Here is a 13,165-nt window from a genome sequence, read left to right on the forward strand (position 1 = left end):
GATTTTAAGTGCTTCTTTCACTAGTATTTCAGTGTCATTAGAAAATATACTTGCCATTTTTTACGCAATTTAGGAATTTTATTCTTTTACAAGGAATTATAACCTTTTTTTCCCGTTTCCCTGATTTAGGTTTAAGAATGACAGCGTTTTACGCTAAATATGCGTTAACTTATAAATTCAGAATATTCTTTTAATCTGGTGTTACACATGATTTTCATTTATGACATGAATTTCCTATTGATTTATTTAACATACACTATAGAAAAGTTTGACTTTATGAATTCAGTTTCTCTCTGAAAATCTTCCACGAAGGTATCTCTAACTTCAGATAGATAACGCTCATATGGTTTGCCATGACCAAATAGCTTAACCTAATTTGACAGCGATTATTAAAATAGTCACGGGTTGCATAAAAGATATCTGTATGCAAGGAAGCCCATGATTTGAGTCTTACTACTATGAGTTGGGAAATGCGCCCGGTTTCAGCAGTGCAAAGATCATCATGATTGACGGACCACGGACTACAGCTGATTTTTTTTTACTGATGAGGCTTGTTTTCGTTTGAAGAGTGTTTCCAGCCGTGTTGCAATCTCGAAGGGGGGGGGCAAAATAAATGCAATAAGCCGGAAAACATCTGTTACAGGTAATGGTTTAAAAGATTTTAAAATCGTGGTATTTGGTGGACAGCATTCGTAAATGCACTGATCTACACATTTTGACTAGTGTAACTATTGAATGCTGAAATGTACTGTGATGAAGTTTTTGATACTTTTGTCAAGTTGTTCAGGGCTGTGACCGGTAATAACTTTTTCCTAATGGACAATAATGCTCAGCAGCCCCCCCCACACACACACACATCGCGCTGCACTAGTGATCGATCATCTTGAGAGCAAAGGAATCTAGCGCAAGTGGATAGAGAGAGAATAAATGGTCCTTATATTCTGTGGACTTATATCCGATAGAACATGTGTAGGACGCCTACTTCCCTTATTGCAGTTCTAACTTAGCACCTTCCAGGAGCTCCAAGGGGCAAATTCATCATGAATGCATTTTGTTATCACCGGAATTCCTGAGCTTAAGAACTCCTGGATTAATTTTAGCATGAAAAATTGCTCTGAAGCTTATACTTCGCTCAATGAGACACTACAACTTAGCTTTTTCTCTCTTTAACTCTCTGTGTCTCTAAAAAGTTATAACACCAAATTTTCCCTGCCCCATTTTACATCCCGTTTCCTACGTTCTGATTTAAATTTATTTTTAAAAGCCTGGACCCCGAAGCAGATTTACGACTCGCGAATTCATTTTGATTCACACATTTGATGTTAAACGGTGCTTAGAATCCTAGAGATATAGACAAATAATATAAATTTGAATTTCTTCTTCAGCCTAATTATTATTTTTTATATAGGTTTTGACAAATATTTAGTAAATGAGTCGGTATTTAAAGAAAATTTTAACCGAAAAAAGAGTCTCATAATTTTAGCCAGTGGGAGAAGGGAATAAAATTTAAATTTCATAAATAAAAAGTAAGTATAATAGAGTCTCGCAAACTTGACACACGATTCCTGCATATTCCAAATCTACTGGTGAAGCAGAGCATTATCTTTGAAAAAATGTGGTTTATCAATAGCTAGACCGTAATAATTTTTATCTTGCCTCTGCATCGCAAACAATACAAGTGCACTTTTAATTATTGTATTTATTTAAGCGTATCTTGCTTTTTCCTGTTTTGTTCAAAGATTTGTTACGAAACTCTAACTTTGCAATTTTTGTGTATCTTATGCTTTGTGGCACTATTGCATAGACCCACTTTAATGAATTTGGTGGCAGGTTTTGTTGTTCTGGTAAAAATTCCTACTCTGCGCCATTCCTCCTGTTAATAATAAAATGGCTGAAAAAAGACAAGTAAACTCTGTCAATTACTGCTCACTTAAGTGTACTCTTCTGTTGTTAGATATTAGTCTGTTTATGGTTATACCCTACTGTAAGCTAAACTTTCAATTAATTCTGGGTAGAAAGTCTCAGTTTATATCCAGGCTTACAAATGTTGCGTTGCAGATGTTGTTATCTGTGCAGGTGAAAATAACGAAAGAAAAGGACGCACATTAACACAACAATGGAAATGAAATTGGATACCTTAAAAGACGGAACGAAAGATATGTATTGATGGAATTACAAATGATTTAGGTGTTGCATAAAATACCATGAGTTGTGAATAAAACAGCTTTTTTTCCATAAAAGTCGACATTTCCGCTAACTCATCCTCCTCTCAGTACACATTAGGTGGAGTTTTTGGCGCTCTTATGTATACAGAAAAATATAGTAGAAAATACAACTGAACATTATTGAAATAAATTTTAAAAGTAAAATTCCCAAACATATTAACTTATACGTAACACATCACACACATGCATCACCCGTAAACCCATGTTATAAACAGGTGTATCCATACATTAGGGGTAAGTATGGTGCAGAGTATGCATATATATATATATATATATATATGTATGTATTCACTCCCATTTTGTTAATAGCTACTTGTGAAGTTTTACTTGGTCTGGAAATGTTAATTAGTCCAAAAACTCTATCAAACATGAAGTGAATTATCACTGTGTCCGAAGTAACTAAAAGTCGTGAGAAGGTTTTTAAATAGCCATTTTATTTAAACATAATTTAGAACATAAGCACATTCTCTCATGCTAAAAATATCAGCCCAGGCTCGTGGTTATTATGCAATTAAACAGAACAGTCAGATTTAAATTAAACGTGAAACAGTAGCCAAAGATTACACAGTTAAATATTGCTCGAAGCTGGCTCATTAATTCTACCAGAACATCAAAATCAAAGTTTCGGCAGCAATTAAAAAGCAATGCCGAATAATTACAAGTATCAAAGCTAGCAGAAACTAACATGTAGAATACGTTTCATCTTAAAATCCAGAAGTCTCAGTTTAAATACTAGCTATCTCATTTACATGTTGATGAGGAAAACAGAATGAGAAGTTACAGTAAAGACCAAAATGATAATAACTCATTAGTTTAAATAATAACCCTAAGTACTTCCTGATCGTGCATTTGGCTGACATTCAATATGAGTACGGGATTGCTGTTTTAAACAATTGCATTAATATGCATATTATACAAATAAATGTATAATATGCATATTAATGCAATTCATTTTTACTTCGGCTCATACCATATTTACGTCCTTTTTTTCAAACATATTTTTCTTTATTTATTATTATTATTACGTAGAATTTTAACAACATCTGAAAGTCGAAAATAGAAATTTCTCATCTTAACCAAATGTTCCATTTATAAGGAATATTGGCTATTAGTGACAACCATGTTCGTGCAAAATAATGCAGTTCTTAGTTTTTCAAACATTTTTTTCTATTAGGATGCCCTTCGTCTATTACGAGAGGGATAGAAAAGTTGGGTATTTTTTCTTAGTGTCATGCAATCACTGAGCACTCGTAAGTGCAAGCTTGCAATTATTTTGAGTCGTTGTAAGGAATAAGTTATCAATCAAGAAGTGTAATTTATTTCACTTACGAGTTAATTAGTGCTTGAAATTCATTTCTGTCCCATCTTCAGAATAAATAACTAACAATTGACTTACTCTCTAAATTCGAAAGTGTCGTATTTGACAGCTAAGGAGTGACATCCGATCCCGCTGTGGGGCCAAAATGGCATCAACCTCCGACGAAGCGACTTTTCACTAGTAAAAGGGTAGTCCCTTCTTATCCGAAAAAGGAATGATCCCTTTTCATCCACTCTTCTTCAGTACAGTGACAATTACGTCGATTCCCTTAATAAAATTATTAATTGATTCTCTTCATTACGTGCAGCTGTTAATCAGATATACTCAGACTTTAAAGTTTAGTATTGATATCAATAAGAAGAAGAATTCTTCCTCCCATTTTTTACTCTATAGTTTTTCTATAACAAATTGTCCTCAAATAAGCTACTTAAAGTAATGAAATTTATTGACGGATATTACATATATTATATTATATATTATCGGACAATATATCACGTCAAAATACGAACCAAATATGAGAAAATGTTATTATACTATTTGTAATATCAGTGTTAGTATAAGTATGGTGAAATTTACTGCTATTAAAGTCGATCTTAATGTTCCTTATGAATGAAATACATTATCTTGTTAACGGTTCTGCGTTTTTCCCCTTTCAAACCTTCATAGTGCAAGTAATATAATTCACGATTCGTAAACTTGCTCAAATCACGCTGCATTCTATCGGTACAAGGGATGAATGGTCCGATCGCACCATTGTATTAGTTCTGAAAGGTTGAAGAAAATATTAATTCTAATGTACAATAAGAAAACTATTCAAAACGAATTGCACTAACATGTTGGATGAAATTATTCTCAAATTTCCACTAATGTATACTGAATTTTAATACCGTATTTACTCGCGTAATAGTCGCACTTTTTTGCCAATTTTTATTGTGAAATTCTAGGTGCGACTATTATGCGGGGAAATCTACTGCACAATATTGTACACTTTTGACAATTTTTTCTGCTTCAAAACGGGGTACGGTAATACCTGTATAAGTGTCATTTGTACTTTTATGGTCAACTACCTTTCTTGTTTTTAGGGGTTCACCAGGAAAAACGTGATTCAAATAAGAATAACAGAGACTGTCAAAGATGGGCCCTGTATGTGAGTTTCAAGGATTTAGGCTGGAAGGTTAGTAATAAGCTTCATAATTTCATGTTAAAAAATGTACTAAGTATTAATTTGCTTTTAATTATTTCATTTGAAAACGCATATTGTTGGGCGAGATCCTTTAAGATTAAAACAGTTAAACATTACGTCCCCCCCCCTCATTTCAAATTTGAGAATCTTTATTTACTATATCGAACCCTTGTGTCTCCTTCTCATATGTTTTATATTACATTCTGAAGTGGACTGAGCAAACTCTCCATTTTCGATCAGAGCTTCGAAGATTTCATTTTAACATACAAAATTTTTCTTTGTTTGGTGTAGTTGCTTGTTAAATTACAACTTTCAAAACATGTATGCAGTATAGTTATAGAATAAAACATAATATCATGCTTTTTATTTTCATATAAGTGTAATCAAAGTATCAGTATTTTAATACAAATTAAAAACCTTTACATAGTTAAGCTCTCTTAAAGTTATACGTGATATTTAAATCAAAATATTTATTATAATTTTCATATTTCTTTGTTCCAATAACTCCAGAAAAGTCATGTCGTGCATGAAAAATATAATTGCTGAATTTGGTTGTTAGAAGATGTAGCGTACTTACAAAAGAAATGTATGAAACGATGTTATAAGGTATTTTCTCCCTCCTTTCTGCATGCCATCGGGCTGTAAAGGTAGCACACTCGGCGCGTATTCGAGAGGTCCAGGTTCGAGTCCGAGCAAGGACATTGCACATGTTTCACATCTCCTGCTTAAGGAAGTGCGCATATCAGCGGCCATATTGGTTGTGGTTTTTGTGTGCTCCGTTAAAAGTGCTAAAATCTTGGTAATTATACTACTTGTGTTTGTGAAAATGTGATTCTTCCATGGATTACTAGTTCCGGTTGCGATATTTGTGGTATTTTTTTCTGCGAAGAAGATGAATCTCTGAGAATAGGAAGACTTTTAAAATTGTTGCTGTTTGCCGCCTTCATTTGCATATTCTGAGTAAGCATTGTCTCTCAAGGTTTTTATATACTGTGCAAATAACTTTTGAGTATAAAATAGGATTTTATATGTGTTTATCTACCTATATATTGAAAATCTTGACCTTGGTATTTGTATAAAAAAGGTTATATGCATTTGTAATTTTCAGTAAGCGCTAGGCTTAGAGTGGCAGATGTTTGGTGACGCTAGGCATTTGGTGCACCACTAACTGAAGTGTTTTTGGTGCCCCAAATTTAAATCTTTCTGCACGTTGGTCAGTTTGTTCAATTCCTGCGGTGAAATTGTAATTTTTGCTTAAAATTTATTTTGGAGGTATTTAAATCACAAAGTGAGATGGTTCGTCCAAAAAATAAAGAGCTTAAGGAGCAACGTACCGAAAATGAAACGCAGTCGGCCAGTGCTCCAATAATAGATAAGGCACAGAAACAGAGCAGTACACGACAGCTAAACGTTGATATAACTTTGAGAAATGCCAGTATAGAGTATCAGGAGGCTTCAGAGTGCTATACTAATCTAATTGGATATTTAAATAGAGACGACATTCCCACAAAAGCAAACAAAAAGATACGAGGTTTCTTTGACCATATGTTAAGAACAGTCTCGAAGCAGAGTTACAAAATATCCAATTTGGAAGCACAAATTGAACAAACTAAGAATATAGAGACATACATCCAAGAATAGTCACTACTCAAAAGCTGTCTTATGCAGAAGTTGCAAGTTCTCGACGGCCATCCAGAAGTAGTTCTAGGTCTATACGACCACAATCGAGAACACGAGAAGAGACAGAGCATGTCTGTCTCAGTCTTAGTCTATCCTAAGACTGAGGGTAGCACATCCAGCGAGGTAAAGGAGAAGCTGGTGAAGTACATCAATCCAGAGAAACTCAAAGTAGGCGTCAAAAATATAAAGAGGGTCAACAAAGGAGGGCTCGTAGAAGAAGTTATGAAAAAGGAAGAACTAGCAATACTTGAAGAGGCCATAAATGAAAATCAGAAGCTGAAAGACGTAGTGGAGACGAAACATCCCCAAAAAAGAAATCCCAGAATAACAGTGTATAATGTCAAACTTCATTAAAACACAGAACACCGACCTAGCAGAAAGTAAATTAGAGGCCCTGTTCGCCATGAAGGCCCGCTTTGGACAGCACTGTGTTCTATCTATAGACCAGTAGCTTTCAAGATCCTTATGAAAACGAAAAATTTGAGCATACAATAGACAAGAAACAACGTAAGGGAGTTTATAAAGGTTTCGCAATGTGGTGAAATGCCTTGGGTATAACCATCCAGCGAAATATTGCAAAGAAGATAAAGTCTGTGCCGGATGCGGCTCCACAGACCATGAGAAAACCAATTGTGACGAAAAAATTGCACAAAGGTGAATAAACCATATAATACAGGCCTCGATGCCTAACACGATAGCCGAGATAAGAAATGTCCATGAGAGTCTAAAAGAGCTTGGACGACTAAATCAACGAACATATAATGGATAGTATCCAAATAATCCAGATTAATCTTAAGCACTCCAAGAGTGCAACAGACAACTTAAAGATAAATTTTGAACAGAACGACGAACTCAAAGTAGCATGTATTTAGGAACCGTACACAGTACAGAACAAACTGTACGTGTTCCCCACAAAATATAGGAAGTTCTACTCTCGAATAGATGCAAAAACTGCAGTGATTATAGCGGACTCAAATCTCCCAGTTCTGGAACTTTTCAACTCTCCGGAGATTATAGCGCTTGCAATAGGCAGTTATTCAAGATTTATACTAATCACGGTATACTGTCCTCCATCGCAGGACATTGCACCAATCCTGACAATCCTAGAAAGGTTTATGCAGGATAATAATAACACGACTACAATAATGCCAAACGTTCCCTATGGGGCTCACGCACGAGGCCTCAAAGTATGCGAATTCATAGCCAGCACTGGACTATCGATTGATAGGGGTTACGCCAACCTTCGCAGGAGTAAGTACTAAAAAACGTATACACAGTACTAAAGAAAGGTATACATATATATATTTTTTGGTACTAAAAAAAGAATATGCAGAGATTGTGTTAATCTTCTTAGAGATTTCGCAATTTATTTATTTATATTTCCAGGACTGGATTATAGCCCCTGATGGATACGGTGCTTTCTATTGTGAAGGTCGCTGTCGCTTTCCCATGAACAGCCAAATGAATGCAACAAATCATGCCATACTGCAAGCTCTAGTCCATCTGACCAATCCCGCTAAAGCTCCAAAACCTTGCTGCGCACCATCACAACTTTCTCCTGTTTCAGTGATATATTTTGATGATAATTCCAATGTTGTTCTGAAGAAATATAAAAATATGGTTGTCAAGTCATGTGGATGCTACTAATACTTGAAACTATTACTTTTCTGAACAAGATATTCTAGAAAGTTTGCTACATGTATATTGATCATGTATTTCAAATTTCAGATTTTTTTAAAATAAGATACAGAGTTTTATAGAAATAGTATTAGGGTATTCATTCTATAAATATGAAGTCTAATTTTTCAAGTTGTTCCTGTAAAGTAAAAATCTCTATTAGCAATATATTAATTATATTTCATAAAGTTAAACCCACAAAGATCCATACCCATGTATGCAACACTGAAAGAGATATTCGAGAACAAATTTTTTATCCTAGATCCTTTCGCTTCCTTTTAGAGTTGAAACTCCACACTTTTTCAACGAAGTTTAAAACTTGTGACTTAATTTTTTTTTTTTTTTTTTTTTTTTTTTGCCTTACTCGAAAACTTTACAATGCAACACCCAATATATTTTTTTTATTATTATTTAGCTACAGCAAAAAGAATTTCAATTCGTTTCTTTTTTGAACTTGAAATCGTATGAAAAGAAAAATATCGAAATATTTTTTTAAAAACGTATCTCCTTTTAAAGAAGATTTAGAGCAAGAAATGTATAAAGAGATTTCAGAGTCTCTCTCTATATATAATATAAAGCTCTTTAATAACAATTTGATTAATAATTACATTTTATTTCAATATGTGTGATGATCATAAACATTTAGAAGTGAAGCTATAAATTTCGCAGTTGGCCTGTTACACATGTTAGAAACCTATTTTATGTATAGCATTTATAATATAAAGTAATAATTTGGGCAAAATGTTAAGACGTCTAAATAAAATTGCTTTTTAAATGATTAACTTAACATCAGTTTCAAGTTCAAAAAATTAATTTCATATATTCACAAATGCATTTCTATAATATAGAAAGATCTTATTCACATGTTCGCAGACATGTGGTATTTATATCTCAGACGATTTTATTGAAATTGAAAATAACATTTGGAACTTTTAATGCCCTTTTGTGTAATACACTTATAATATATATATATAATATTCTATAAAATAAAAGTTCTGGTCTTGCCGATTAGTAATTTCATGTTAGGTAAAGCAGCAACTGTTGTTAAATTTGTAGCAAGGCTCAAGAAACCTATTTTTCTGCCTCTGCGAATTTCGCATGAAAAGGTATTTATTTATTTAACTCAAATGGAAAAATCTTTGTTAAAAAATGCTCATAATTCGGCCACTTTGGTAAAACCTTTTTGTCGTTAGAGATTATTATCTGATAAGGGTCACAGGATGGATGAACGACATTACTAAGGTAATTAAATTTAAGAATGTTTTTGTTTAATTTCCTAAGACATTCAAACTGAAAATTTTGCTAAGGTGTTTGAGTGTAATCTCACTTTTGATTTTGGGGTTAAATTTATTACAGAATTGCTATTTTGCCCTTATGCAGAGGTCTCAAATGTTAGATTTCGCATTTACGAAAGCTTCCTTCTCTACTGTTGAAAGTGTTTTCATAAAATCTGTCACCTTATTTTGTAAAAGCTATATATCTGAAACTGCATAATTAAAATCAGTATTTAAATAAATAAAAGGCTTGCAAGCGCCTTATGTAATGAAATTGCTGAAACCAGCAACAGTATAAATCGTCGTTTAGAAATTGTAAGAAGAGAATGTGTGTGTATTAGTGTGTATTTAATTATGGCAAAGCACACGAGGGCTATCTGCCTAAAGGGAGGGATGCCTTTCGTGGAGGACTTTCTAAGGGAAACTGGCTCGTATACACGTTACACATGGGGAAAACCACGAAAACGCCCATGCAGCCAGCCCGTTCGCGGGATTCGAACCTCAGACCGAACTACCAGTGTTCAGCGTCTTTACCGCTCGGCCGCTGGTGGGCGTAAGAAGAGAATGAAAACATCTTTTTGACTAAAGGTTTCTTTTTTCCATTTTTTACTGAGCATGATTTCTAGCAATCATGAATTAACTCATGCTGTTTCTTCATACGTACGATGTTTATCTTTAGTAGAGCTAAATTACGCGAAGAGCAGTAATTTAGAAGATTAATGACTCATGCCTTTTCTGATCTCACAGGTTTCACCTAAGAAAAGTTTTTTAATACAAATGATATTCAGTACAGATTTCACGATGTCATTTTACTGATACGAAATCTCACTTTTAGTTGGTTCTCTTCTTTATATAAAATGTAAAACAATTTACCAATAACATTTATAATCGATAGGTAATAATTAAGTCAATATTGGCGGCTAATTAACACATACATTTATATATACGTGTGTGTATTTTTTAATACTGAATAAGAAATTGTATTTAATTTTTTTAATCTGAAATACTGCAAGTTACTTCGTGAGCGTGGTGAATGACTTATTTTAAAATCTTAAAAACAGCGAAATTAAATTATTCATTGTAGTCCACAGTAAAAAAGAATTCTTTTATTTGTGTGCTGTGCTAGATATTTTTTAATATTATAATTAATATATTTGTGATAGAGAAGCTGATATTTTAACTGTCATTTGCATCAAAATGACATCTTTACCTTTCTGTGATATAAAAATGCTTTAAATAATGTGCCATTATGTGCATTAACTTTATTGTGTCGTGTTATTTTATTTTGAATTAATGTACCTCTATTTTTAAGTAATCATATATTCTATCATATATCGCAATTTTTAAGCATCGTATATCATAATTTTTAAATAATCATCTAATATAATTCGACTTAATAAACATTTCTACACTACAGATAAATTTTTACATAAAGCATATTTTTAACCTTTTATTTAAATAAAATGTAATAATAATTTATATTTATATAGTATTGAATCTTTAAGACACTTGAAGCTGAATTGTAATTATATTAAATTGCTATATATGAAGTGTTTGAAACATATTTAATTTTTATATTGTATTTGATAACAAAAGTGTTCCTTAATCTGAAATTGTAAAATTTGTATGTATGTTTTTATATATCAGATTTTATTGCTTTGAAATTTTTATACCTAACTTCAAGATATCCTCATTTTTTATAATTAAATTAAATATTTTCCGAAAAATCATTGTTTGTGTTAATTTATTTGTTTTAAAGAATCAACATTTCCATTAAAAGTTTTCTTAAATACAAAAGGAAATATACGTCCATCATCTAACAGTGCGTCAAATCGATTCTTACAGTGCACATGGAAGATCCGCCAAAGAATATGTAGAAGAAAGAAAGAAAACTTCGCAGCCTTTTCGCTGCGCGCTGAAATATCCATCGCCAAACAAGCGCCAAAGCTCGAAGCTGATGTCGAAGTTCGAACAGGTTCCTCGGTCACGTTTATCAAGATTTTAAAGCTGTGTGACTCCATTTTTTTCCCTCCGTATTAACGGATATAAAATCAGACATTAAACTGCGAGATGGGTAATGCAAGTTCAACAGCCAGTGAAAGGGAAACTTCACATAATTTTCTTATTCATCTTAACCCGTGTTCCTCAATTTCCTGTACACGTCACGGAGAAAGAAAATCTCGGCCAGGTCGGGTACATCACAGAGGGAGAAATTCTTGCCAACAGGTTCCGTCGCCAAACCTCTTGGCGAATTTTCCCTCTTCTTTCTAGCGGCGTAGAAGACAAACTAGTTTACATTACGTCTATGCAGCCTTTCTTCTTTACATAGAAGTTCTTTGGATCCACGGTTCGATTTCTTACAAGACTGTGGTTAATATTTCATATTTCTCACACCGAAAAGTTTAGTCTCTGCAGTAGTTCGTAAATCATCAACCATAATTCGTCACCAGTTGCCATCTACTAGGTTTCTCAATCGCTCTTTAAGTCGGTGGAAGAGATATAAAGAATAACAACATTCTTCCCGTGCGCTTTCTTGCGAAACACATTACACTATCGGAAAATTCATGATTCCATTTACAGTGAGAATATAGTTGTTTTCATGTTTTTCTTTTGGGAAAGTTTTACAAATTTCTACATATATATTATGCAGCTGTACGCTTTATTTATATTACACTGAAAATAAAAGAATAACAACATTCTTCCCGTGCGCTTTCTTGCGGAAAACATTACACTATCGGAAAATTCATGATTCCATTTACAGTGAGAATATAGTTGTTTTCATGTTTTTCTTTTGGGAAAGTTTTACAAATTTCTACATATATATTACGCAGCTGTACGCTTTATTTATATTACACTGTTTGATTATAGCAAAGTACTGTATGGTTGTCTGTGGGAAGGGATGCCTTCGTGTACTTCTGATTTAAAAATAACGGATGTTTTAAATAAAAATTGATTCAGCCTTGCAAACGCTGGAAACAAAAATCAAGCGTCATTTAAGGAAATTATACTGCACAGAAAAATCCATCCTCGTGATTCGTTACTCTTTTCGATGAAATCAATTTTCCTTTACTAGCGAACACTTTCGCGGCATTTGGGATTGCCATTTCTATACTGTTTGCTCGTTTTTTGCTTTCAGTGTTAAATAAACTGCTGTTATAAGTTACTGTGATTTTAGAAGAGAATGATTACTATGGCTTAATTAAATTAATTACACAAGTGTATATTAATGATGTATTCACTCGAAGTTCATAGCAACAAAAGGTATCTAATAAATGGAATATTGAGAAAATTAATTATTTTACATTGCCATTATTATCTTTATAATTTATATGCGTTATATATCCATACTACGCAGATGCAACCTCGGAAGCATTGGTTCACCTAAATATTAAATTTTTGTCTAAATCCTCCTATGGAAGGGGAAATCAATTAAAAATTAGACTACTGAAAATTCGGAGCGGAGAAGTAAAGGTCCTTCCACGATGGCTTGGCCAGTCAGATTTGCAAATCTAAACCCTAAGGAATCACGCTTAAGACCATCTTGGGAGGAGAATTGCAAATCATCTAATCCTTCCCAGAACTCTATAGGACTTGAATGTTGACCGTTAACTGAAAGAGTGTTGTTCCACTTTGAATAGAAGCTTTTCTCTGTCTTGAAATGGCAACAATCTGAACTTGAAAACTTGATTTTTCGATTTTTTTTAATGTAGTTTGAATGCCGCCGATGAGATGTTAGATTAGATTATAGAATTTGTTATATTCAATTAAATTCGTTTCTTAAATAGAATTGAATATAGAATTGTCACTG

At 33.2% G+C, this 13,165-nt stretch overlaps 1 protein-coding gene across 1 annotated transcript in view; it reads left to right on the forward strand.

Moving 5' to 3' along the window:
- LOC118204394 (bone morphogenetic protein 7-like) overlaps positions 1–8,569 on the forward strand; it is a 61,046-nt gene extending 52,477 nt beyond the window's left edge. The window contains exons 6-8 of the mRNA XM_085822248.1: positions 2,059–2,063; positions 4,658–4,717; positions 7,793–8,569. Of these exons, the coding sequence (XP_085678374.1) occupies positions 2,059–2,063; positions 4,658–4,717; positions 7,793–8,053 (326 nt within the window). The 3' untranslated portion in view covers positions 8,054–8,569. The remainder of the gene's footprint in view (positions 1–2,058; positions 2,064–4,657; positions 4,718–7,792) is intronic.
- Positions 8,570–13,165: the final 4,596 nt, after the last annotated feature.

The sequence above is a fragment of the Stegodyphus dumicola genome, chromosome 8, assembly GCF_044657685.1.
Source record: "Stegodyphus dumicola isolate Sdum_Otavi_A_Nest chromosome 8, ASM4465768v1".
Lineage (NCBI taxonomy): Eukaryota > Metazoa > Arthropoda > Arachnida > Araneae > Eresidae > Stegodyphus > Stegodyphus dumicola.